Source organism: Myodes glareolus, chromosome 10 (genome assembly GCF_982192425.1).
Source record: "Myodes glareolus chromosome 10, mMyoGla1.1, whole genome shotgun sequence".
Classification (NCBI taxonomy): domain Eukaryota; kingdom Metazoa; phylum Chordata; class Mammalia; order Rodentia; family Cricetidae; genus Myodes; species Myodes glareolus.
In genome coordinates, this window is record NC_142035.1 from 48,382,274 (window position 1) to 48,409,828 (window position 27,555).

At 44.7% G+C, this 27,555-nt stretch overlaps 1 protein-coding gene across 3 annotated transcripts in view; it reads right to left on the reverse strand.

The window, feature by feature from the left end:
• Positions 1 to 5,366: 5,366 nt before the first annotated feature.
• Tmc2 (transmembrane channel like 2) overlaps positions 5,367 to 27,555 on the reverse strand; it is a 47,149-nt gene continuing 24,960 nt past the window's right edge. Inside the window, exons 11-18 of one of the 3 annotated variants that reach the window (XM_087911204.1) lie at positions 25,600 to 25,667; positions 25,021 to 25,095; positions 24,533 to 24,772; positions 18,900 to 19,025; positions 10,653 to 10,731; positions 9,690 to 9,807; positions 6,827 to 6,992; positions 5,367 to 5,772 (exon numbers count right to left, since the gene is read on the reverse strand). In XM_087911204.1, the coding sequence (XP_087767330.1) occupies positions 5,745 to 5,772; positions 6,827 to 6,992; positions 9,690 to 9,807; positions 10,653 to 10,731; positions 18,900 to 19,025; positions 24,533 to 24,772; positions 25,021 to 25,095; positions 25,600 to 25,667 (900 nt within the window). In that variant the 3' untranslated portion in view covers positions 5,367 to 5,744. Of the gene's footprint in view, positions 6,993 to 9,689; positions 9,808 to 10,652; positions 10,732 to 18,899; positions 19,026 to 24,532; positions 24,773 to 25,020; positions 25,096 to 25,599; positions 25,668 to 27,555 lie in introns of all 3 variants that reach the window. The other 2 variants (XM_087911203.1, XM_087911205.1) reach the window with 2 other exon arrangements.

Sequence of the window (27,555 nt, forward strand, 5' to 3'; positions counted from 1 at the left end):
CAAACAAATTTCAAATCAAATTTCTTTCTTATGCTGCCTTTCATAATCTTAAAAATACTTTTCATTGTACAAAATTATGGCAGTCATTATACAATGTATGTGTCTAAAACTTCTGTTTTCACAAACCCAAAAAATTCTTGTGAGTTCCAGAGAGCCAAATTAAAGGGTTCACCTTAAACAGGTCAGATACATCCCCCTTAATTCCCTGGTCCTAAAAATATTTTTCCTTAATTTAACTTTGTCCTCTGTTCTGCCAATACCTTCACCAGGTATAAGAGACACCAGACATTTCCATGCCACAAACACTGGACAGGAGCAAAGAGACCAGCTATGCCAGGATGTGGCCAGCACCCAGCCTTTTTAGGTTCCCCCCAAAGACGACACCCACAAATAAGCAGGAAGCAGTCTTGAGAATCCGCCGCCCCAATTCCTTTGACCTGTGGTGCCTATCCACCCACTTTTTTATTATAAAAAAGAGATGGGAATGTAATGGTTGTTCTGTCTCTTTAAGAGACAAGCCACGCCCACTCCCTCCCCCATCCGCTGAGGCAGGCTGATCTTCAGCTTCCGGCCTGAACTTGTTCTCTTTTCCTCTTCTCCTCAGAGAGGCAGCTTTGCTTCTGCCTCTCTCCCCACTTCTCCACTTCCCCCCTTCTCTGTCTCTTTCTCCTCTCCTCTTCTCTCTCTCTCTTTCTCTCTCTCTGCCCTCTTCTCCCTTCCCCCTCCACAACCCACTGAATAAATATTCAACTTCATTCTGCATGTCATGTTTATCCATGTCTCTGTCTCCTGCCCGCCCTCCATGTGTCTCCCTGCCTGGGACTAGCCATTGCTCGGGGACCAGCAGCCGTTTCTGCCTGGGACTGGCTGCTCCCAGGGCCCCCACTGTCTGCCACCACATGGCCTGCTACCATCATTTGGGACCTACAGCATTTCTGCTGCCTACTGCCACTGGGGATCTTGCAGCATTTTTTTTAAAAAAAAATCATAAAAAGTGGGGTTTCAGCAACATGTGTGGATTGACTGAGATATTTGGCAAAGGTGTTATGAACCAACAGGCAAGGAACAAGTTGCCTATATAATATGGTGTGTCAATTTATGCAAAGACATTTGAATATTATTCTGAAACCAAAGAAGTTTGTATCACTCGGGTGTCTCACTAGCTCAGAACTAAGAACTAGACGTTTATTTATTTAGGGGTAGACTCACAAATCAGAATCCTCTGCTGGAACAGAGATCTTCTTTACCTTTAGGACTCCACAGATTTCAGTGCTGTCTGCAATAGGGACCCACCAGTTGTCCCACGTGGCCTTAAAACTCAGGTTTTACTACTCTCAACCTTGGCTAGAGAAGTCTTTCATTGTAGTAGGCAGCTAATGTAGAGACTCTTAACTGTTTGCAAGTTCTGACAGTGACTATGAACACTCAGCTGTAGATGGGCTATCTGGGCCATTCTCCACCCCAAGCCTCGGGGAATAAGGTAGAAAAGGGGAAGAAAGAATGTCAAAGCCAGGGGATGGGGAGGAACGCTGCCCTCTGAACAGGACATGACTGTCACAGAACCTGTGCAGGACCTGACAAGATCATTTCAGTAAAAATTTTCAGGATGGAGTAGGGAGGGGTTCTTAAGGGCCCCACCCCACCCAAGGACCTACTGTTAGTTGATGGCTCACAGGAGGAAAACTCACTTTTCTTTGAGGGGTGGCCATTGAGAGATTCCTCAAATACCAATGGATAACCCAAAGTCAAGCACATAAAGACAGCACTAATTGGATACAGTGGATAATTTTTTAAAAAAAAGAGGGCTTAAAGGGAAACAGATATTGGGGAGGTCAGACAGAGGTAAAGGAGGCATGGGGGGGCTAGGATTAAATACATTGTACACTTCTATGAATACTTCAGAGAGTAAATAGAAATTCAAAAAAGAACAATAAATAAAGAGCTTACATTTTAATATATCCTTAAACCTTACTTAAATTTTAAGCTTTGCATAACCTTTAAAACTTGCAATTTTTGCCAGTGGTGAAGGAGGCAGAGGCAGGCAGATTAGGAGTTCAAGGCCAGCCTGAGCTACACTTTTTTTTTTAAAGAACAACAACAAAAAACCGGGCAGTGGTGGCACATGCCTTTAATCCCAGGCAGAGGCAGGCAGATCTTTGTGAGTTTGAGGCCAACCTGGTCTACAAGAGCTAGTTCCAGGACAGCTGGCTCCAAAGCTACAGCATGAGACGTCTACTTGGGGAGGGAAGGGTTTATCTGCCTTATATTTTGCCCCCACAATCCATTATTTAGGGAAGTCAGGGCAGGAACTGCAGTAGAGGTCATGGCGGGTGCTGCTTTCTGACTTGATTGTCATGGCTTGCTCAGTCTGTTTTCTTATTCACCCTGGACCACCTGTCCAGGGGTGACACTGCCCACAGGCCTGGGCCCGACCATATTAACCACTAATCAATGAAATGCCCCACAGGCCCATCTGATGGAGGTGACCCTCAATAGAGGCTCTCTCTTTCCCGGTGACTGTAGCTTGTGTCAAGATGACAGTCAGTGCGGATCCCTAGTGTATTTCAGAAGATAGTTCTGTCCTGGGGGCTAGACTATGACATGTGCACAGCCATTCCATTTCCCCACCATCTTTACTTTGTTCATAGCAAAGGGCGGCCATAATAGTTAGCCTAGGACACCTAAATGGAAATGCCAGAGGATATGTGCAGCCTTCTGAAGGTGGTTTTCCTTTCTGATTTAAATTGGCAGGTCCAGCACACTTGGCTCTTATTCTCCCCAACCCCCTCATTTCTTCCTTCAACACAGATTCCTGGAGACACAGCAGTTGTCTTCTGACCACGAGGTAAAGAAGCAACAGGAGAAAGGCAAAGCGATTGCAGAGAGCAAGACCTTCCTTAGCTAAGCTGTTGGAGCAACGTGATGTTAGTTAGCTGTTTCCAGAATTCAGGTTCCGTGCAAAGAAGCTTCACTTGTTTAAGCCACCATGACAGGTTTTCCTGAACGTCCTAGTACCTAGTCTGTGTAATAAGTAATAGGTACCCTAAAGACAAAAATGGAGGCGATCCTTGTGCTTGGACATTTAGAACTTGCTGTATCCCAATCCTAGCTCAGGTAGCGCCCAGAGTCAGGCCCCTTCCTGGGTACCAAAGGATTCCTGCTACACCTGTCTGGCTTAGCCTGCTGGTGGCCAAGATGTTCTGTCTGGGCTCTGGAAGGTGCTGGCGGCGGGTAACTCAGGAGGCTGCTACAGTAGGTCAAGTGTGGATGCTCCTAGGTGTGACTTCAGGTGTGAGAGGGCGGAGCTGAGGGGCTTGATGGGATGATCTCACTGCAGCTGCTGGCAGGCCAGAGGAGGGGTGTGGCCACTTAAGGAGCAGTCACCACCCTGACCTCTTTGGTTCAGAGTTGGCAGTGGAGTGGGGCACACTTCCAGTTCCTTCTGAACTACATCCGCGAAGCTCTACACATTGGCCAGGTCCATCACCCGCATGACAGGATGGGTGCACTTAGCCCCATGCTGTGGATAAAACAACCCGGGTGGGTGAACCCTACCCACAGCCCTGTTGTCAGCCTGCCTCCGCAGACTCTAATGCCTTCACGAATGCGAAGTGTTAAGATGGAAGATGCTGGAAAGTCAAACCTAAGAAAATAGAGCAGACAGCAGCTTCAGTTTGTCTTCAACAGTAGTGTCCCGTCTGGAAGCCCACGTCACAGTAACACCTCCTCTCGCCTACCAGTGTTCTTCCTCCACCTCATTCCTCAGCTCACTCAGGTAGCTGAGAACACTGATTAAACAATGAGGATGGAGAGATCTCTCAGTGCTGAGAGCACTGGCTGCTCTTCCAGAGGACCTGGGTTTTAAATACCAGCATCTTCCTGGCAGCTAACAACTGTAACTCCAGCTCCAGGGGATCTGATGCTCTCCTGTGGACTCCGTGGGCACAAGGCATGCATATGGTGCATAGACAAACATGCCGACAAAACACCTAGGCAGATACAATAAAAAATAAATCTTAAGGCCAGCTGGTGGTGGTACCCACCTTAAATCCCAGCATTTGGGAGGTAGGGGCAGGCGGATCTCTGAGTTCAAGGCCAACTTGGTCTACAAAATGAGTTATAGGACAGTTAGGGCTACTCAGAAAAACCCTTTCTTAAACAAACAAAACAAAACCTTAAAAAACAAAAAGACTGGTTTTATACATTAAATAGTGTCAATTTGAACTTGCAGCTCCTGAAAATACCCACAATACCACAGGACTTTCTTTCAAGATATCCTGAGTAGCTCTCTCTGTTTTAATAAACACTGAACCGTTCTTCCTTCTCCAGATGTAACCCCATCCCCTCTGGCCTGTGCATGCTGTCTGTATTCCAGATTGTAATCCTGTTCTTTGCTTACTAACAGAATTTCCCTTACTGGAGATTTGCCCCCGTAGTTTTATTTGACTTTGACACTGCTTTAGGGAGCGGTTGACAGGGAGAATCAACATGGTCTCCTGTCAATACCCAGGAGGAATTAAACTCCTGCCCATAGACATCTCTGTGAGAAATTATGAAATTGTGCCTTATAAGTCATTCCCAGATCCTCGTGTGTGTGTGTGTGTGTGTGTGTGTGTGTGCGCGCACACACACACACACACACACACAAACGCATGGGTGCACAGGTATGTAGATGTTTCTCCATCAACCTGGGTATCCTAACTCAGGAGTTCTCTCTCTCTCTCTCTCTCTCTCTCTCTCTCTCTCTCTCTCTCTCTCTGTCTGTCTGTCTCTGTGTGTGTATATGTGTGTGTGAACTCTCATGTGTGCACATGTAAAGATCCATATCCAGAGCTTTCTTCTATCATTCTACTTATTTAGTGAGACAGCATCACCGAGCCTGGAGCTCACCGACTGAGCTAGACCGACTCGTCAGTAAGAACCTAGGAGCTGTTTGTCTTCACTACCCTTGCCCAGAAGCACTGGGTTCTAGTTGCAGGCTGCTTCTCTTGACTTTTCCATGGGTTCTGGGGTTCTTAGGTCCTCATACTTCCACTGTAAACACTCTTCTGATTAAGCTATCTCCCCAGCCCACCCCCAAATTCTTGGCCCTGACACTATTCAATCATAATAAATATTTAATGTGCTTTATTTATTTACTTTCTTTTGGGGTCTTTGAGACAAGGTCTCACTTTATAACCTTGGCTGGCCTGAAATTCCCTGTGTTAACGAGACTGGCCTTGAGCTTGATACAAACCTCTGGCTTTTGCCTTCCGAGTGCCCAGAATTATAGGCATGTGCCACTGTGCCCAACCCATTTTAAGGCCTCAGTTTAGGAGGTCATTTGTATATAGCAATAGACAGCAAACATATTCACTACCATAGAATTACACATCCTCTAAACAGGTGATTTATTTGGTTCGTAGTAGGTGTTTATGAGTATTGTTATGAGAGGCACAACAGTAACAGAGGCTGATGGCTCAGGAGTTGCCTCCCCCTTGCTCTCCTTTCTGAGTTGGCGCTATGCAGGCATGATGATGCTGGAGGCACGGAAGCTGCTGTGGGCTTTGCTGGCTGGCAGGGGTTAGATTGCCCGAGTTCCTGTGTAAGGCAAGCTTACACCTAGAATGGTTGTCCCCAGAAGGCAGTGTGTGACTTGCAGGCGGTGTTGGGGGCTCACTGCGTTTCCATGGAGATTGTCATCTTGTTAGGATGGGCTGAGGTGAAGCAACTGCCCGGTCTCCCCTGCTCGCACATCTGCGCTCTCACTCCATGCAGCTCACGAGTGAAGTTCTGTTTGAAAACTATCTCAGTTATGAAGTCTTCTCGCTACCAGGGCTTCGCCTGATGCACAATTTGTGGGGTACCTCGAGGGTCCTGGGGGACTTGGGTGATAGCTACAACCAAAGTAACTGAAAGTGGCTGAAAGAAGGGGTTCCCTTCAGAAACTCAGAGACGTGGGTTGAGGTGCTCCCTTGGGTCTGGGAACACTGAGTACTGTCTGTAGAACACTTGGGCTTTCTAGAGAACCCTCAGCTAAGATGTCTACCTTGCCAAGCCTTTGGTTTCTAGCAAATCCTTTCTGGCCTGGCTTCCCTGACTTATGCCTGCTAGGAGACATAAGAACCACAGCCTTCAACGACTTTTAGACAGGAAACAGGTTATCCAGCTCCTTTTAGATTTTGGTTCATGAAAAAGACTTTTCCTGTCCTGAGCAATCCTCAAGTTTTCTTCAGTTGGATCAGAACAACTGTGTTGCCTGTGTCCCTTTGTCTGGCTGCTGGAGGCTCCAGGGTAGTTTCTGTGCTTAACTGGTATCAGCTTCCCCCAGGCTGGGTACTGGGTATCACCGACCTTTCTGTCAAGAGGGCTCTAGTGCATCTGCCTCTTTTCCTTTGCTTGGAGCTGCTATTTGAACCTTCCAGCCTCCTTTAGATAGGGCTGGTGTTTGAAATGTAGGAGCTTCCACACCATAGTTCTGCCCAGAGGGGCCGCAGAAACTGGCTTCCAACTTGTACACCATGAAAAACGTCTCCACCTCCCAAGTTGGGAGCCAAGGGAAACCACTACTGTGTAGGGTCCAGGGTTGCCTGAACAAGACACTGGGAAGGAAGGCCAGTTTGAGCAAGGTTTCAGCTCCTCCCATACCCCAAATCATGGGAAGCCATTGCCCTTCCCTTTGAATAGTAACAAGTTCTGAAGCGCAAGGATCAAAACTCATGTTACATGTGTGATATGGGATCATGCATGTGTGTGAGAGAGCCTGTGGATCAAGCCCAGGACTGGGAGACCCACAGATGCCAGCCCTCAGTTGTGAGGCCTCCGGGTACTCCTTCCAGAAGCTGACCTGCATGTGTCAGCCTGAGGCTGGGGTTGGCCAGAATCTGGTCTGCCTCTCGGTGGCAGAGATCCAACACGGTGCTGTGGAGCCCTGCCATCAGTGCTGGAGCTGCCAGGGCCCTGCGCTTTCTTGTCCAGGGTCTGGATTTGGCTGGGAGAATAAGATGCGAGCTCTGGAAAACAAAGACAAGAATGAAGATGTAGGAGATTTTGTTCATTTTCAGTCGAAGCGTCGGGAGGTGCCCCGCTGTATCTCTAGGTTCTAGTCTGCCATGAGAACGGTCAGATTGCCCTGGTATCTGATTTGTTCTCGAATAGGAAGAAGTTTGGCTACTGGCTGGGAAACTAGACTCTGAACTCTGGTCTTAGGCTAGCGATTTTGCTTGCTTGGTTGTTTTGTAGATTTCTTTAAAAAATTTATTTATATTTGTGTGTCTTTATTTATATGGATTTGTGTCTGGGGGACAGGAAACGTCATGGATCCCCTGGGGCTGGAGTCACAGGGGTTGTAAGCTACAGATTTTGTGTGCTGGGTGAACTTGTGGCCTCTGAAGAGCAGTAAGCACTCTGAACTGCTGAGCTATCTCTCCAGCCTCAAGGGTAGAGCTTTTATCCTAGGTTTTCCACAATAAAAACCAGTACAATAGTGACAGAAGCCTCTCAGAGCAATGGCCAGGTCAAATCTGACCCATGGAAGGAAAGAGGCTACATTAACTCTCAGAGAATAGCCTGATTTCCAGCTCCTTCACTTATTCAACTTCTCCCCTCCTCCTAATTTCAAGATGGGGACCTGCTCCTTCCTAAACTCAGTTCCTCTTCTGGAACACAGAGGTAGACCATGCTCCTCTTGTGGAATTACAGCTTCCCCTACCAGCTATGTCTTCTAGACTTTTCGTCTTTCAGAAATGTGATACAGGCAGAACCGTGGGATGGAAGAAGTCATGCTCTCCTTCCGAGGCAGACAAGCATAGGGAGGGTGTATTATACTGGGGTCCTAATTAGTTTTGAATTAGGCATGCCACACCCCCACTTGTAATAATGCAGTTGTCGGGTTAGTTCCTTTATCTCATGTACTGTTAACACTGCATCTTTGAACAATGCATGTGGCAAACAACCCCTCTCTGAACGATAGTACACATTTTCCTGGCCCTAACAACAGTTACATTTAGACAGTTTCTGTTCATTCCCAACCTATCTGAGTATGATGAATAGAGGAGCTAATCCATTATGAATTGTTTTGGGCACATGCATGGTAAGGCAAATATTTGTAGTAGAAAAAATGAACATGTGAATTAATCTATAAATAAAATAGAGAATCCATCAAACTGTGCCTCTTAGTAACCAGCTCCTCCTTTCCCAGAAAAGAGAATCCAGGCTGTATGCTAGGGCTGTGGGATACCTTCACTCATGTGCCTTGCTGTCAATCCTTATTAATATTAATATTTTTGTTTTTGAAGACAGAGTTTATCTGTGTAACAGCCTTGTCTGTCCTGGAACTCACCTTGTAAACCAGGCTGGCCTCATGGCCTCAAACTCACAGAGATCTTCCTGCCTCTGTCTCTCAAGTGATGTTGGATTAAAGGCCTGCATCAATCTTTATTTACAGTGTATCCCTTTCTAATCTGTACGGTTGCTTCTCTCCAAATAAAGCTATTTTTTTCCTGTTTTTGTTTTTTTGAGATAGGGTTTTTCTGTAGCTTTAGAGCCTGTCCTTGAACTAGCTCTTGTTGACCAGGTTGGCCTTGAACTCACAGAGATCTGCCTGCCTCTGCCTCCCGAGTGCCGGGATTAAAGGCGAGTGCCACCACCACCCGGCATAAAGCTCTCTTAGGACTTGAGTCAATCTGTGTGAGCCCTTATTCTCACTTCTTTGGCTGAGAGGCCCAGAACCTGCCAATGCCCAGCCTTAGCCCCTCACCACTCATAGCAGCCCCTGTGTTTGTGGCCACTAACTAGAAACACCCACTTGGGTTTCGCATTGAAAGATATTTTGGACCTATTTGTTATAGCAGTTAGTATTATTCTGGTTAGTCCTCAGGAAATAATGGTAAAGAATGCATGAAGTGCAACTGCTAATAAATTGGTACACATAAAAAATTCTAATCTTCAAATTATTAGTCATTTTGTACAATTCTGTCTTCCAAAGTCAGCACTGTTGTACAGTGGTACCCTTTAAAACAGAGGCGCTCCTGAGACAAGACAACCTCAGACAAGGTCCTTTCATCTTGCCCTTTCCTCTCCCCTGTATTGGAGCCTGGTCTATCTATGACCATTCTATAGGGATGTGAGACCCTTATTCCATCCAGTATGTCTCTTAAAAATTGTTTATTATTATTATTTTTTTATTATTTATTTTTTTATTTTTATTTTTTTTGTAATTTTATTAAATTGTAAAAGTTTCCATTTCTGCCCCTCCTCCCTTGTTTATTATTATTATTATTATTATTATTATTATTATTATTATTTACGCGTGTTTTCCCTGCATGTGTGTCTATGTGACATGTGCATGCAGTGCCCAAGGATACCAGAAGACAGCCCTGGACTGAGAGCTGCCATGTGGGTGCTGGAACTAGAACCTCATCCCTTGGCAGAGCAGCTGTGCTCTTACCCTCTGAGCTGCTTCTCCAGCTCCAGCAGGTCTCTGCTGGAGAAACTACAAGCGACCCCCTCTAGCAAGTACTTGTCAGTTTATTCTGTATGCCAGGGGCTCCGCTAAGTACTTCACATGCTCTGCTTTCGTCATCACCAGCCCATGATGTAGGCCCTTCGTATTGCTAAAGATCATCAGTGTCCCCATCTTAACCCCACAACAGACCAGTTCCACATCAAGTGTGCTTCACAATTTTCATGGGGACTCGGGAAGAATTTACCTTCCTCAGTGAGTTGTAGCTGGGTGGTACTTTTGGAGCTGTTCTTAAGTATGTCCTCAGGATTGGTGATTATGGCTCTTCCTTTGATGGATTTATGGTTCTTCTCAACTTCACGGAGCTGCAGAAGGAAATGAATTATTTATGCCAGCGAGGGGCATGGGTGTCCTATGCTTAGAGCCCTGGATCGTGAACTGTGAGCTAGGACTGTGTCTGTAGATCTTGCTGGTTACCTTCAGCTGCCTCTTGTTGGTTCCAAGGCTAATTGGAGAGTGCAGTGTGCAACTTGGGGTCACACCGCATTTGACGGGATATCTAACCTTTAACTCAGTGTTCTCCTGTACCTGACCAGGAACCAGTGAGGCTAACAAGAGAAAGTCTGGTTGGAGAATGGGCAGAAAGATCCATGTTAGTTCCAGAAGCATGACAGGAAGTGAGGATGGCAGGACTCAGAGGTTATTAGAGTTTGCCAGAGAAAGAGAGAGAAAAAGAGTCTGTCTTGCGAGAGCGAATGGTCAGGGTATCATCTGGGCTGCTGAGAGAAGCTGAGGAGACATCCTAGGCTGAGGATCAGCAATGTGTTGTTTGGCCATTTCTTTTAGTATTTACACTATTAAGATGACTAGGGGTTTTTTTTGTTTTGTTTTGTTTGTCTTTTGTTTTTGGTTTGATGTGTGTGTGTCTGTATGTGTGTGCATTGTGTATGTGTGTGCAAATGTGTGAGTGCTAGTGGCTGACTACAGAGGCTTGTGACTGCTAAGCACTTTCTCTACACTAAGCTGTGCTGTCAGCCTCTCAGATGTTCCTATTACATAAGCTCGCTGTTGAACCCTACAGGGCTGCTCCTTGTAGGGCAGGATTTTGGATTTACCACATCAGAAACCCATTGGGAGAACACACCGGAGATCACAGAGCAAATCCGCAAGAAACAAGTACACCGCTAAGGATGTTGCTCCAGAGACTCACCGCTTGGATTTTCTTTCGCAGCTGGGCATTAGCTCTGGAGAGACTTTTTGAAACTGAATTCAGGTAGTAGATGGCCAGACTAAAAGAGAAAAAAGCATACCTCCTATTTTCCTGTGATATTAGAAAATGGTAAGAGCTCAGTGGTTTTTCTAGGGTCCCAGGATTACCCAAGCTTTTCCTCTAGCACGACAGAGCTGGCTCTGCCACCCTAGGTTGTCTGCTCGCATGGGGCGGATTCTGGACACCCTCTCTATTTTATTGAGTGTAGGCATGACCTGTATATGTCTAGTTCTCAGAGTGTTCAGTAAAGTTGGTAGAAGGGATCACCCTGAACCCAAAGAGGTAGGGCGTAGCAGGGTTTCTAGTCTGCAGAGGACGCTGCGAGTGTTCCCTGGTAGCTGCCCAGTAGCAGGTTGTGTCACAGTCATCCTCATCTCACTGGTGTTGATGAAACTTGATGAAGTCGTGCTGGGCACGGCCTGGAGGCCGCTGAGGATGAACACCTCCTTCAAGGTCAGCTTGGGTCCATTAACTGAAAGCTACATCCCCCTGGTCAGTAGAATGGAATCCGAGTTCTACTTCTGGCCCCGAGTACGGACAAGACATTCAAATCGACTCCAAAGATTAAAGCATCACAGTTTATTGTCAGTTTCCTTAGAAGTTAATCTAACTGGGTCTATCAGTCGTTTGGATGGGAGACCAACGTACAATGAGGACGTCTGATTCATCTAGAGACACACCGAGGAGACGGAGGAATGATTCTGCCCGCAATGGGACAATGTGCTTATCCAGCCCTCACTTACACAGTTGTTACAGATCTTAACTGATGAACCTTAGGACTTTTTGAGATCTAATTCATAAGTATAATTTTTCTTTCTTTCTCTTTTTTGGCTACCAAATCAAATTCTAAACATGCTTGCTCTGATATTCTGGGCTTCCTTAAGTTGTTTTCTCTGAAGATAGCCTCCCACCCACCCCTGCTTTCTGCAGCTGCTTGTAGACTTCCATTGGTGACCCAAATCAAGTCTTTTTTTCTTTTCTATCTTCCTCCCTCAGGTAGCTTCCTTCCCCGTTTTTCTCTCTTTCTCTTTCTCAAATGCTAGTAAAGTTGTTCACAAATTTCCTTTTATGTTATCTATTTATTTATTTTGAGTCAGGGTCTAACTTTGTAGCCCTGGATGCCCTTGAAATCACAGAGTTCTGTCTCCCTTCCCAGTGCCGGGATGAAAGGTGTGCACCACCACACCCAGTTCTGAGTCAATTTTTGAAGCTCCCTCCCATCACTAGTCCAGTTCAGTATCAGCACAAATCCTTTCTCAGTCTTCTTGAAATCTCTTGAACTCTGCTGCAGCCTCTTTAATTTATATTCTATAAAGCATATAGCTGCATATAGATATATTACTGTGTACTATATGATATGAGAGTTAATATTAGTAATTAAGATTGGAATAAGAGAACCTATTTGCCTTGATAAGGTTGACATGATAGGCAGGATTATGTGATAAATTGCTCTCATGAAACAGCAAAATCATAAAAATTTACTGTTTTTCAATAAATTCTCACATTGTGGAATGTCTTGCAATCACAGTATATAGAAAAAGGAAAGACAATGATAAAACCAAATCTAAGCAGTATCTATCTACAAATCCAACCCTACAGAAGGCAAAAGAAGGAAAACTTCAACCTGAATAGGTTAACAACATCTAAGAAAATGCAAAGAATAAATAATATCAGACCTGAAAATCAAAAGAAGTTCAAAACAGCCAGGCGGTGGTGGCACATGCTTTTAATCCCACCACTTGAGAGGTAGAGGCAGGCAGATCTCTGTGAGTTTGAGGCCAGCCTGGTCTACAGAGAAAGTTCCAGGACAGCCAGGGCTGATACACAAAGAGACCCTGTCTGGAAAAAGAAAAAAAAAAGAGGGAAAAAAATAACTCATACTTTCACTAGTTTGATAGGAAGCAATGTAGAGAATTTTCCTCTGGAAAGACATATGATTTTTAAAAATAAGTAACCAACTGTGCCTTCTCCCTTGATTGATGCTGAATTAGCATTAGCAATGTCTGCACTAGGGTATTAAAAACAAGTCAAACTTGCTGAGCCATTTCTGAGTATTTGACAAATCATTTAATTTGAAAAAGATAGTTCTTCTCCTGTCATGTGCCTTCATTTCATGATATGTGTAGAAAGTTAGTGAAATGAAATGAATGTCGTGTATGGCATTAAATAAAAACAACTGAACTTGAAAAAAAAATAACTCATATGACCATAGCAGACTATTGGTAACTAAGAAACACTGCTCACTGATGACTCTCAGCATCAACAGTCTCAGTTCCCCAATAAAAAGATACAGGCTAACAGAATGGATATGGAAACAGGATCCATCATTCTGCCACATCTAAGAAACATACCTTAGCATCAAAGATACATATCACCTCAGGGTAAAAGGATGGAAAAAGGTATTCCAAGCAAATGGACCTAAGAAGAAAGTTGATGTAGCCATTTTAATATCTGACAAAATCGGCTTCAAATCAAAACATATCAGAAGATAGGGGAGTACATACTCAAAGGAAAATTCCACCGAGACAGTATTACAATTCTTAAGATCTACGCACCAAGTACAGGGCACCCAAGTTCATAAAAGAGACATGACTACATTTTAAATCAGATATTGATTTCCACACAGTAATAGTGATAGTGGGAGACTTCAGTACCCCTCCACTATTGCCCATAGACACGTCATCCAGACAAAAGCTAAACAGAGAAATGCTGGAGCTAAATGACGTTATGAACCAAATGAATCTACCAGGTATTTACAGGCCATTTCACCCAAATACAAAAGAATATACATCCTCAGCAGCTCATTTTCCTCCAAAACTGAGCACACAACAAGTCTGAACAGATTCAAGAAAATTGAAATAACTCAATGAATCCTTTCTGACAATCACGAACTGAAGCTGGGATATCAACAACAGGAACAACAGAATGCTTACAAACTTGGGAAAATGGAGAAAATTGCTACTGAATGAAAAATGGGTCAGGACAGAAGTTATGAAAGAAATGTAAAACTTTCTAAGACTGGATGAAAATAAAAACACAACATACTAAAAATTATGGAACACAATGAAGACAGTTCTAAGAGGAAAGTTTATAGTGCTAAGGGCCCACATAAAACACTGGAGAAATCTTATCCTAGTAACTTAACCCACACACAAAAGCACTAGGACAAAAAGAAGAAATAACGCCCCAAAGGAATAAATGGCAAGAAATAATCAAACTCAGGGAAGAAACCAATAAAGTAGAGACAAACAAACAAACAGTACAAAGAATCAATGGAACAAATATTTGGTTCTTTGAGAAAATCAATAAGGTTGACAAACTTGTAGTCCAATTAACTAAAAGGCAGAGAGAGAAGATCCAAATTAACAAAACTAGAGGTGAAGAGGGGGGCATAACAACAGACACTGAGGAAATCCGGAGAATCATAAAGGGCATACTTTAAAAACTAGTACTTCGCCAAAGTGGAAACTCTAAAAGAAATGGATAATTTTCTTGATATACACCATTGATCAAATACAGCATGAGATTTCATGAGATTCCACAGAGCCTTTGCATCTGGCTTAAATTCCAGAGCGCTAGCACGGAGGCTTTGAACGACCTTTTGTTTAAAGTCAGGGATTGTTATCTGGGTTGCTCTTTGGAAGGAATTCCAGAGCCTTTGCTTAACTTAGTCTGGAGAGAACCTGGTAAACCAGGTCTCAGGGCCAAGACCTGCTTAGGCGAATGGTTCCTGGTACGCAGAAATTGACTTGCAAAAAGTGTTTTTTTAATATGTGAGAAGCCGTCAATCAGTCAGTTCATCAAAAACTGGTTCCCCTGCTGCTGTTGCTAAGCCTGAATTATGTTTTGGAGTGATCCTCTGACCCATGTAACGCAAAACACTGACAACCAAAGTTAAATAAAGATCAGATAAGCAGTTTAAGCAGACCTATAACACTTAGTTACATAGAAACAGCAATTAAGTCTCCCCCCTCCCCCAAAAAAGCACAAGGCCAGATGGTTTTAGCACAGAATTCTATCAGACTATCAAAGAAGAATTAACACCAATACTCCTCACATTATTCCACAAAATAGAAACAAAAGGAACATTGCCTAATTCTCTCTCTCTCTCTCTCTCTCTCTCTCTCTCTCTCTCTCTCTCTTTGGTTTTTTGCTTAAGACACAGTTTCTCTGTAGCTTTGGTGCCTGTCCTGGAACTAACCCTTGTAGGCTTCACACTCACAGAGATCCACCTGCCTATGCCTCCCTAGTGCTGGGATTAAAGGCATGCGCCACCACCACCTGGCTGCCTAATTCTTTTTATGAGGCCACAGTTAACCTGATATACAACCTGCATAAAGACCCAACAAAGTAAGAAAAGTACACACCAATTTTCCTTATAGATGCAAAAGTCCTCAACAAAGTACTTGCAAACTGAATCCAAGATCAAAAAGATCATCCACCCTGATCAAGTAGGCTTCAATCCCAGAGATGCAGGGATGGTTTAACATATGTAAATGGATAAATGTAATCCACCAGATAAACACACTAAATGAGAAGAGCCACATGGTATCTTATTAGATGCAGAAAAGGCCTTTGACAAAACCCAACATCCTTTCATGATAAAGTCCTGGAGAGATTAGGGATACAATAGACATAATTCAACACAGTAATTCATTTTTTTGAGACAGGGTTTCACTGTGTAACAGCCCTGGCTGTCAGAACTTGCTTTGTAGACCAGGCTGACCTCATACTCACAGAGATCTGCCTGCTTCTGCCTCCTGGGTGTTGGGATTAAAGACATGAGACACCAATTTACAACAAGCCCATAATCAACATCGACCCAAATGGAGAGGCTTAAAGCATTGCCAGTAATATAGTAAAAATGGCCAACCTACCAAAAACAATCTACAAATTTAATGCAATACCCATCAAAATTTCAACACAATTCTTCACAAAACTTCAAAGGACAATTTTCAACTTCATATGGAAACACAAATAAACCCAAGATAGCTAAAACATCCTGAATAAAACAAACAAAAAAACCCCAACAAACCTGCTGGAGGTATCACCACCCCTGATCTCAAACTGTGCTACAGAGACACAGTAACACAAACAGCATGGTCTTGGCACAAAACAGACCCATTGCTCAATGGACTAGAACTGAAGGCCCAGGAAGAGGTCCACATCTGATTTTTGACAAAGAAGCCAGGAGCACACACTGGAAAGAAGACAGAATACTTATCAAATGGTGCTGGTCAAACTGGAAAGCTGCGTGGAGAGAATCCATACTATTACCCTACATAGAATTCCAAATGGATCAAAGGCCTCAACATAAGGCCAGATACACTGAGTCTGATAGAAGAGAAAGGGAAATAGTCTTGACTTCATTGGAAAAGATTTTCTGAACAGAACACCAATAGCTCAGGAACTAAAATCAATAATTAATAAATGGAGCCTTATGAAACGGAAAATTTCTGAATAACAAAGGACACCATTTGGATAAAGAGGCAGGCTATGGAATGGGAAAAGTTTTTTTTTAACTAACTTTGCATCGATAGACAGCTAATATCACAAAGATATAAAGAACTAAAAAACTGGACATCAAGAAAATAAATAATCCAATTTTAAAAATGGGGAACAGATTTTAACAGAATTCTCAAAAGAGGAAACTCAAATATGGCTGAGGAACACTTAAAGAAATGTTCATCGCTGGGCAGTGGTAACAAATACCTTTCATCTCAACACTTGGGAGGCGGAGGTAGGTGAATCTCTGTGAGTTCAAGGCCAGCCTGGTCTATAAAGCAAGTTCCAGGACAACCAAGACTGTTACACAGTGAAGCCCTATCTCAAAAAGCCAGAGACAGAGCCAGAGCCAGAGAGAAAGAGAGGAATACTAAGCCTCCTCAGTCTTCAGGGAAATCCAAATCAAAACTACTTTGAGATTTCATCTTACGCCTGTCTAGATGTCTAAAATCAATAAAACAAATGACAGGTCATGCTAGAGAGGACGTGGAGTAAGGGGGGCATTTATCCATTGCTGACGGGAATGCTAACTCATACAGCCACCATGGAAACAGTGTGGTTGTGCCACAGGGACTCAATCTACTTCAGGTTCCAGCTATACCACTCCTGGGAGGAGTTGGAGGAAGAGAAATCAGAATATATTGTATAAAAAAAAAGTCTATCTGCTGGTTGGTATTTATTAACTTAAACTGAGTCGCTGGGAAGAGGAAACCTCACCTGAGAAATTGCCTCTGCCGGAGTGGCCCGTGGGCATGCTGTGGGATGTTTTCTCGACTGAAGACTTATGTGGTGCCACCCTTGGGCAGAATGTCCTGAGTTACATAAGGAAAGCAATGGAAGCAAGCCAGTAAGCAGTATCCATCTCTGCTTCCCATGCGCGCTCCTGCTTGGGTCCCTGTCCTGACTTCCTTCCGTGATGGCCACAGGGTCATGTAAACCAAGCAAACCCTTTCCTTTTACTGGTGGTTTTGGTCATGGAGCTCATCACAGCAACAAACAGCAAACGAATACAGCCCAGGGTCAGGCTGAGCTGCCCTCTATGGCAGTTGCTGTGTCCTTACCGTATGAAGTACCCGAGAGAAACGATTTAAAGAAGGAATGATTCTGTTGGTGGTGGGTTCAGAGTTATCAGTCCTCCTTGACAAAGAGGGTGTAAAATGGCTTTGTTATGGTGGATGGGAAACATCCAGGGGTGCAGACAAGATACAGACCCCAAGGACACATGCCCAGTGTGAGCCTGACCTGGTGCAGAATCACCTAGGACATGGTAAGGCACACCTCTGGGTGTGAGCTAGGGTGGCTCCAGAAAGGATCAGCCGAAGATGCAAGAGCCATCTGAATGTAGGCAGTGCCATCCCATAGCTGGGGTGCCTGGGTTTAGCAGGGAGGAAACAGAGAAAGCCAAGCACCAACATTTCCTCTCCCAGTGTCCTGGTCAGTCAAGACAAGAACTGTTCTGCCGAGCCTCTGAAAGAAGAAGCAAAGCGAACCTTCTCTCTCTCGGGTTGTTTTTGCAGAGCATTGTGAATTTCCTCTGTTTATCCTGCAGGGAAGCAACTCAAGACTGAGGGTGTTCAAAAGGGAGATGAAATAAACCGTCAATTCTGCTGACGAGCTGCTGAAACCCAGGAAAACAACTCCACAAAGCTTTAGGATGATGGACAGTGCATGTCTTTAGTACAGCACTCAGGAGCCAGAGGCAGGTGAATTCATTGCATTCAAGATCATTTGGTATACCTAGGAAGCTCCAGGCCAGTCAACGCTACACAGTGAGATACCCAAAACAGCCTAGGAAGTCCCTGAACCGACCAGATGAACTAGGCTTCCCCTCTCCAGGCTCGTAAGCAATAAGAACTGCTGAGAGACCCGCAGACAGTCTGAGCCGCGTCAGAGAGGCAGAGCTCAGCAGAATCGCCTAGCAGAGCCCCTCTGACCGTTGAGCTGCCTGCAGGCTGTGCAGGGAGCGCCAGCTGTGGAACTTTCATGAGCTGCCGTCTACTCTGGGGTGGGTTTTGGTGATGCAGCTGTCTTCGAACCATTTCTGCTTCTGTTAGTAGCCTTGCAGCCATACTCCCATGTGTGATCCTAATCAGCTCACTGATCCACATAGTCGGACTTTGGTGCTGTTCTCAGAGGGTAGATGTTTGCTCACATTTCCCCAGCGGTGCCCATGAAACACGCGATATGGTGGCCACCACGACCCAACAGTCGTAACTAACACATGCAATGACCAACACTTCTTTCAGCCAGCCCCCCCGGCCCCCCCCGCTAAAGTTTCCTGAACTTCCCAAAGATGGCGCCAACAGCTGGGGACCAAGGCTTTAATAGTGGTCCTTTGGAGACACTTCACATCCAAGTGTAACACACTCTTCGCTTTCTGAGAAGTTCAGATCCCATTTCCAGTCAGCCAGGCTGGTTTCAAGTGCCCTGAACTCCTTATCCCTAGACAAGTAGCTCTGAGGCACATTGTTTCCCAGAAAGACTCATAGCAGACTCATCCATGACAGAGATAACCATATCCTTCACCATCCCCACTCCCTGATAAATGACTTACATTTGACCCTGTCTTAGGGTCTACTTCTGGGGAATCCAAACTAAGAGAGTGAAATGGGGAACCCTGTCCAGAAAGCCTCAGCTGCTAGAAGTTCCCATGAGGCAGAGCCTGGGCCCTGGGTCACTTACAACATCAGCAGGATGGCTGGGATGATCAGGCCCGGATTGGCAAGGAAGGCAAAGATCTTGCCCAGGAACTTAGGAAAATCGTTCTCGATGGTCTCGTGGAGGACGTCGTACATTCTGTTTTTCCCACTAGAAAGAGGAGATGACACGCTGTGGCATTTGTGAAGATCTTGTGGCACACACAGTCATGTCCATGACCCCACCGCTCCAAAATTGCCCCTCACTGCTTTTCTGAGAGAACCAGAGCTCTGCTCCAAATGGACTAAGAAAGAAGATCCCACGAGGAGCTGCCGTTCTGCTTAGGACAGACAGCTGGGGCTGGCTGTATAGCATTCATTAGCTTCCTGCCCTTAGGAACACACAAACTCTCAAACTACACCTCTCTTCTGTGATTGACACCTCTTCAGCCAGGAAAAGGTGGATTTTCTCATACATTCTTCTTTCCTTTTAGGGAACAGGCTCTTGTCATGCTCCCGGTCTATTTCTGACCTCCTAAGATGGAGGATGCTTCTACCTCAGTCCCAGGCCCCTGGCACCTTACACACACCTCTGTGACAGGAGAAAACGGTCCATGATTTAGTTATAAGACAAACATGGAGACCTCTTGGCTCCTTGACCTGGAGGCAGCCCTCCTAAAATTAATGTGGAAACCTCACAGCGCCTCTAGAGCACACTTGTAGTTTAATCTTCCAACCAGGTTCCTTCCTTTTAATTCTTTAGAATTATTGTGAAGACTGACCTAAAAATGCTCTCCAGGGACACCTGGATACTGGTGGCTCTTAAATCGTAATTTTGGTGCTATGAAGTAGACTTAGGAGTTTGAAGATTCGGGTTCAAATTCTTTATTTGTTTTTTTTGGGGGGGGTGTTAAGACAGGGTTTCTCTGTAGCTCTTGTAGACTAAGCTGATCTTGAACTCACAGAAATCCACCTGCCTCTGCTTCCCGAGTGCTGGGATTAAAGGCATGCGTAACAGCAGCCCGGATAAATTCTTTATTTTGTAGAACACCATGAACTATCTAACATCTATCCTATCTGTGTATGTATATATATCTATGTATCTATCTTTTTTTGTTTTTGTTTTTCGAATCAGGGTTTTTCTATAGCTTTAGGGCCTGCCCTGGAACTTGCTCTGTAGACCAGAGCTGGCCTTAGATTCACAGAGATCCACCTGCCTCTGCCTCCTAAATGCTGGGATTAAGGGTGTGTTCCAACCACTCTCCAGCTCTGTCTGCCCATCCATCCGTCCATCCATCCATCCATCCATCCATCCATCCATCCATCCATCTATCATCTTACTGTTTGTTGTTGTTGTTGTTGTTTTGGGGGTGGGGTTAGAGACAGGGTTTCTCTGTAGCTTCGGAGCCTATCCTGGAACTAGCACTTGTAGACCAGGTTGGCCCTTGAACTCACAGAGATCTGCCTGCCTCTGCTTCCCGAGTGCTGGGATTAAAGGCATGTGTCATCACTGCCTGGCCATCTTATTGTTTTAAAGATTTCTCTTTGTTTATTATATATATATACACACACTATATACACACACCAGAAGAGGGCACCAGATCTCATTACAGATGGTTGTGAGCCACTATGTAGTTGCTGGGAATAGAACTCAGGACCTCTGGAAGAGCAGCCAGTGCTCTTAACCTCAGAGGCATCTTTCCAGCCCTTCATCTATCTACTTTTCCTGTGAATATGTATGTGTGTGCCCGTGCATATGGAGGTCTAAGGTTGATGTCAGGAGTCTTTTTCAATTGTTTTTCCACCTTAATGGAGACAGGGTCTTTCAAACCCAGAGCTAGCCAATATGGCTAGTCTATCTAGCAGCCTACTCAGAGAATCTTCTGGATTTGCCTTCAGAGGCTGGGACTCCAGGGGGGAAGCCATACTTACCCGGTCTTTATGTGGGTTCTGGGACCCTGGCTTGTGCAGCAAGCACTTTAACAGCCGAGGTGTCTCCCCTTCCTCCTTATGTCTGCGTTCATGTCCTGGTTCTTTCCACTAGAGTTGTACCATCAAATGTGACTACTACGGTAATTATAAAAATTAATTAAAGTGCAATTTTGAAATCTGATTTTTTAAAACATATATTTCGGGTGTCTGTCCACAGTCCCGTGGTGAGGAAGACTGCATTAGAAGAGTGGAAACGGGGTGCTCTCGGGACCACGGGGCTTTCTACTGCACGGGCTGAGCCTTCATCTCTGGAGAAGCTCCTGAAAATTTCTGTGCCCCGATTCCCCCTCCTCTCTACAGGCAACGAGGCACAGTGCTCACACAGTCAGCAGGTGTGTGTCATACAGTGCTGGAGTCAGCAGCTTAGCTTTCCTGTGCAAAGATCAGATTGACATGCAATGCCGCAGGGACAGGTCAGCTTGTCACCCTCGAGCTAAGATAGTTTCCTTTCTTTCTTTTTTCTTTTTACATTTTTTAAGTGGTTGGGAAAAAATCAAGTATAATATCTTGTGACATATAAAATCTGAAGTATTGTTTTTTATATTTCAACATCTATAAACTTCTGCTGGAACACAGCCGTGCTCATTCATTGGTAGGGTGTATATGGTAAGCTATAATGGCATTATATCACATATGAGATACTGGTATATATTATCCTGTAACGGCAGAGCCAAGCAGTTGCATCAGAGACCATATGTGGCTATTTCATTGCTTGGCACTGTTGTGTGGCATGCCAGTAGTCCCAGCATCTGGGAAGCTGAGGCAGGAGGATTGTACAAACCTAGCCTGAGCTATGCAAAGAGGCTCTGTCTCAAAAAAATCAATCTGCAATATTTTAGTTATGACAACATTCCTGGTGCCATGCACATCACCATGTCATAGCATTTATTTGTTTATTATCAGTACATACTTAATGTAAAAATAGTAAAAAAAAGAGAGAACTTCAAATAATATGCTCTTATGTCATTATTTTCTCTTTGAAATGTGAGTGTGGTAGCTGCTATGACAATTAGCACACTCATGGATTAGCATAATATACATGGACAGTGTTACAGCCCTGGAGGCCAGAAGTTTGAAATGGTTTCACTGGGTTAACCTAAGCTGTTGACAGGGCCACAGTCCCCTGAGGGAGACCCCAGAGGAGTGCTTGCCTTGTGTCCCTTGGCTCAAGTCTCCTTCTTTCGTATGTAAAGCCAGCATCTTGGATTTCCCAGAACGTTCTCTGCTTTCACCATCACCTGCCTTCTGTTCTCCTTTGATGGAGTCTCCCGCTTGCTACCTAACCCCTGTGGCTGCTGTCATTCATGGTAGAAATTAAGGTGTGGGCAGATGCGTGAAGAAGAGACTTTATAGCAAATTTACTCTTAATCAACTCATTCAGTTCCATCAGTGAGAACATGCTCATAACCATGATTGGTAGACCAATTTCATGAGAGAATGGCACTGCTATCATTTAATTGATTAATCACCTTCTAAAGTATAGGCTTCCTCAAATAGACATAATGGCAACTGGATTTCAACATTAATTTCAAAGACAACAAATCACACTCAAACCGTAGTAACTTGTAAAGTTTAAAATATACATGATCAGGCACCTTGCAGACAGACTCAGTTAACCAGGGCTTAGCATAACCAGAGCCTCCCGCCTGACGGTGGTGCTATAAACATAAATAAGTACTTCGTTCAGTGACTGTCCCAGTCTAAGCTTTCAGAATACCTTGGTTACCGCCACATCACCACCTCTGTCTGCACTGGCAAGTGCATGGTCATTTGGGGAATATCGTGGGTCCTTGGTACCTTTCTTCCTTTTTGGTCTCCCTTCTTCTAGCCAATTGCAAAGGCTGCTGTTGCAATTTCAACAAATCCAGAGAGAGAAGGATATAGTGATATTTTGTTTATGATCTAACAAATAAAGTTTGCCTGAAGATCAGAGTGCAAAGCTAGCCACACTAGTCAGCCATACAGGCCAGGTGGTGTTGGCACACACCTTTAATCCCAGCAGCTACACTAGTTAGCCATAGAGGCCAGTTAGTAGTGGTGCACACCTTTAATCCCAGCACTAGAGAGGAATATAAGGCGGGATGAGACAGGAACTCGCTCTCTTTCAGTCTGAAGATTTCGTAGAGGTAAGGGCTGCTTTGCTTCTCTGATCTTTCAGCTTGAACTCCAATATCTGTCTCTGGGATTTTATTAGTCATGCTATAGAAGGAAGAGTGAATCAAACTCATTCTGTCTCCCTTACAAGTTAAAAGAAAAAGAAAAAGAAAACACGAAGACCTGAACTGCAAACACAAACAAACTGCTTGAGGATTTGTGGGCAGCTCTTCTCCCCCGCGACAGACACTGCTGTTCTTTCTCAGACTCCATGTGCGCTAGGATTGTTTTTTTCTCTTCTCTCAAAGATAAGTGAATTCACGAGTGAAGAAACCGAGGCAGCCGTGAATGCACCATGTTGTTACTCTATAAAAGTGAGCAGCAGGCCTCGGAATTCTGGCTGTCACATAGTGATCTAGATCTGCAACAGATGTCCGAAATCTCAGTTCCCTGGCCACCCGTCCTGTGCTACAATAACCACAGGCGGCAGACTATCTACTGTTAAAAGGTTGTGCTTGTATCATCTAATATAGAAGTCAGCCACTTGTGGTTATTAAAATCAAAATTAATTGCAATGGAAAAAATGAGAAACGTGCAAATCAAAACAACTCTGAGATTTCATCTTACACCTTTAAGAATGGCCAAGGTCAAAAACACTGATGACAACTTATGCTGGAGAGGTTGTGGGGAAAAGGGAACACTTCTGCATTGCTGGTGGGAATGCAAGCTGGTACAACCCCTTTGGATGTCAGTGTGGTGATTTCTCAGAAAATTAGGAAACAACCTTCCTCAAGACCCAGTAATACCACTTTTGGGTATATATCCAAAGGATGCTCAATGGTGCCACAAGGACATGTGCTCAGCTATGTTCATAGCAGCTTTGTTTGTCATAGCCAGAACCTGGAAACAACCTAAATGCCCCTTGATCAAAGAATGGATAAGGAAAATGTGGTACATTTACACAACGGAGTACTACACAGCAGAAAAAAATGACGACATCTTGAATTTTGCAGGAAATGGATGGAACTAGAAAACATTATTTTGAGTGAGGTAACCCAGACACAGAAAGACAATTATCACATGTACTCACTCATAAGTGGTATTTAAGCATAAAGCAAAGAAAGCCAGCCTACAAACCACAATCCCAGAGAACTTAGACAACAGTGAGGACACTAAGAGACTTACATAGATCTAATCTACGTGGGAAGTAGAAAGTATAAAAAGACAAGATCTCCTGAGTAAATTGGGAGCATGGGGACCTTGGGGGAGGATTGAAGAGGGGGAGGGGAGAGGCAGGGAAGGGAGCAGAGAAAAATGTAGAGCTCAACAAAAATCAATAAAAATGTATAAAAAAATTAAAAAATGAGAAACTATGTTTCTCAGTTCTTCATTTCAAGCACCCGGTAGCCTCAAGTAGCCGCTTGCTACCACACGGGGCATCTCCACCTTTACAGAAAATGGATAGTTCCGATGGCTTGCCTGAAATTCCATAGCTACTTATAGGCTGGCATGAAATTAGACTGAAATTCTGAGCCAGGACCCGTGGGCAGACTGCCTCAGGAGGAAAACTCTCTCCAGCAACAAAGAGTTTACCTGAAGGGGCCACAGTCAAACGAGGGTGGGAGGGACATGACGGTGTAGGCCACAGGCAGCAGGCTGAGAAAGAGCACCAGCAGCAACAGGCCCATGTAGAAGTTGTTGGATCGCGAGGCTTTAAACACACGCTCATGGGGCACATTGCTGCTCATCACCGCCCAGCACTGGAAGTACATGGAGGTCAACAGGCGCAGGACATTGATGCCAACCAGTCCTGGAGCATAGAAGGAGCCCATCCTGAAAGGTCACAGACAGGATATCTGGTCGACCTGGTGGCAGGGCAGGCGAGGGGAGGCTAACGGAAGGTAATGTGGTAGGTGTATTAGGGACATGCAGTCAAGCACCTTCCTGAAGACTCCAAGAGCAGAGGCCTCTGGTTTACCTAAGATATTTGACACAGGCCTGAGCCATCGAGTCCCCGAGTGAGGGAGATACCTGTGAGCACCACTGGCTGGGACACTGACCAGGATTTTACTACTGCTTACCTAGCAGGTTTCGACAGATCACAGTCTCTGGCATCCATAAGCAGCCAACTGGCAGACAGGGGCTTGGAGACAGTCCTTTGCATTTTCAAAATTTTAGGCTGCTATCATGCAGCCTCCAGAGGAGTAAGCTCCTTCCTTCCTTCCTCCCTCCCTCCTTTCCTCCCTCCCTTCCTTCCTCCCTCCCTCCCTCCCTCCCTCCCTCCCTCCTTTCCTTCCTTCCTTCTTCCTTTCCTTCCTCCCTTCTTCCATCCCTCCCTCCCTTGTTCCTCACTTTCCTCTTCTCCCTGCCCCATCTTTCCCCTTTCTTCTCCTCCTTCCTTACCTCTTTGCTCTGCTCTTCCTTCCTTCTCTCTTCCCTCTCCTCCCCTGCTCTCTCCCCATGTCAGCTCTCTCTAGCTCACTGGTTAACTTACACTGTTCCGCTTCTCACACTGCACTACTCTCTAGTTCTTATCAGAAACCGAGCTGAGAGAGCCGAGGCGATTTGCTGCCCCCCAAGTTCGTTGAGAGACAAAGTTGGAGGTTCTAGTTTTTTGACTCCCCAGATTATATGCTCCTCAGATGAAAGAGACAACTCACCAGATCATTCCTTGGTTGAAGATCAAACCCAGCACATTTCCACTAATATCAAACTCGGCATATGAGGGCTGGAGGGAGAGGAAGGGGAAGAGTGAGGGAGGAGGGAATGGGCGAGCAAATGTTAGGTGATTCCAGCTAGATCCTGTCCAAGTCAAGACAGCTCACCCCAAAATGCCTGCCTTGGGTTCAGGATTCTGTTTTTTTGTTGTTTTGTTGATTTTTGATAGTCTCACTGTATAGCTCAGGCTGACCTCAAATTTATGATGATCCTTAAGACTTAACTTCTCAAACTCTGAGATTAAAGCATCATACCCGGTAGTAGGATTGTTTCTTTAATAGATTTAAAAGACTGTTTCTTTTGACATGTATGTATGTATGTATGTATTATGCATATGTATATCTCCCTCTGTGTGTGTATGAATTTATTTTGAGATAGGGTTCACATAGCCCAGGCTGTGCTCCTACTTGTTACATAGCTAGAACTTCTGATTCTCTTGCCTACACCTATCAAGTACTGGGATTACAGACGTGACCTATCATACTTGTTTTATGAAGCACTGGGGATTGAACCCAGGGCCGCTGACATGTTAGGCAAGTATTCTACCAACTGTACTATCTCCCCATCCTTGTCTTCAACTTTCAAAGAAAAGTTTTGAAGTTTTTAATTAATCAATTTTTATCTTATGTGTATGGGTGTTTTGTTTGCACCCATGTCTGTGCTCCACATATATGTAGTGCCCCTGGAAGTCAGCAGAGGGCCTCAGACCCCTAGAACTAATGTTATAGACACATTAGCTGCTGTGTGAGTGCTGGAAACCGAACTCAGGTCCTGCGCAAGAGCAATAGTGCGCTTAACTGCTAAGCATCTCCTCAGTCCCCAAATTTGTGAAGTTATTAAAACTGAAGCTTTGCAACAACAACAAATTGTAATTGTTTCTACCTCTTCAGGTGGTTTTGGTTTTTAATTGTTTGCAAGATAGGGTTTCTCTGTGTAGCTTTGGAACCTTGTCCTGGAACTCACTTGGTAGCCCAGGCTAGCCTCAAACTCACAGAGATCTCCTGCCTCTGCCTCCCAAATGCTGGGATTAAAGGCACACACCACCACCGCCAGGCTGATTCTTTGTTTTGGAGAAGACTTTAGCTCTTAAGAAAACATTTAAATAATGTTTTAATCAGAAATTTACCTTAAAATTATAATCAAGGGAGAAAGCAAATGAAATGAACGAGATGTGAAGAATGAATTGAGACTCGAAATGAGAAGCTGGCTTTAAAACAAGGACAGCAGACTCGTTCCCTGCCCTTCCTCTCATCTCCCACAGTCTGACAGGAGTTTGTAGGAAGAGCACAAGCGAGTTCAGGTTTGAAGCTGACTCTTTCATAGCTTTGGTTCTCGACAGGAATCTGGAAGGACACAGAGCTCGCGAGAGCTGAGTCCTCATGGTGTGCTCAGGTCTGCTGCCAGTCTGCCCTGAAGTGGGGAAAACGGACACCAGTGGGAGAAGGGCAAGAGCACAGATGGGGGAGGGTGGGCTACGAAGTGTGAGCACAGCGGCAAAGATTTAGAGGCGTGAGGGGTGGATTTTAAGAACGTAAAATTTAAAACTGATATTACAAAAACAGGCCTGTAGGTGAAGGGAGTGAGGGATATGGTCCTCTCCCCATGCATGGGTCATTTTTATAGTTTGGTTGTGAGCCTAGCCTTTAACTGCTGAGCCATCTCTCCAGCCCCACAGCTCACTTTTAAAACCAGTTGTTTTCTTTTGGTTTTTCGAGACAGGGTTTCTCTGTGTAGCCTTCGCTGTCCTGGAACTCACTCTGCAGACAAGGTAAAGCATTTGAAATTCTATTTTATATTGCCTGTATATTTGTCTGTGCACCACATGTGTGCCTGGTTCCCTCAGAGGCCAGAAGTGGGTGTGGATCCCCTAGGATTGGAGGTTCAGATAGTTGTGATCT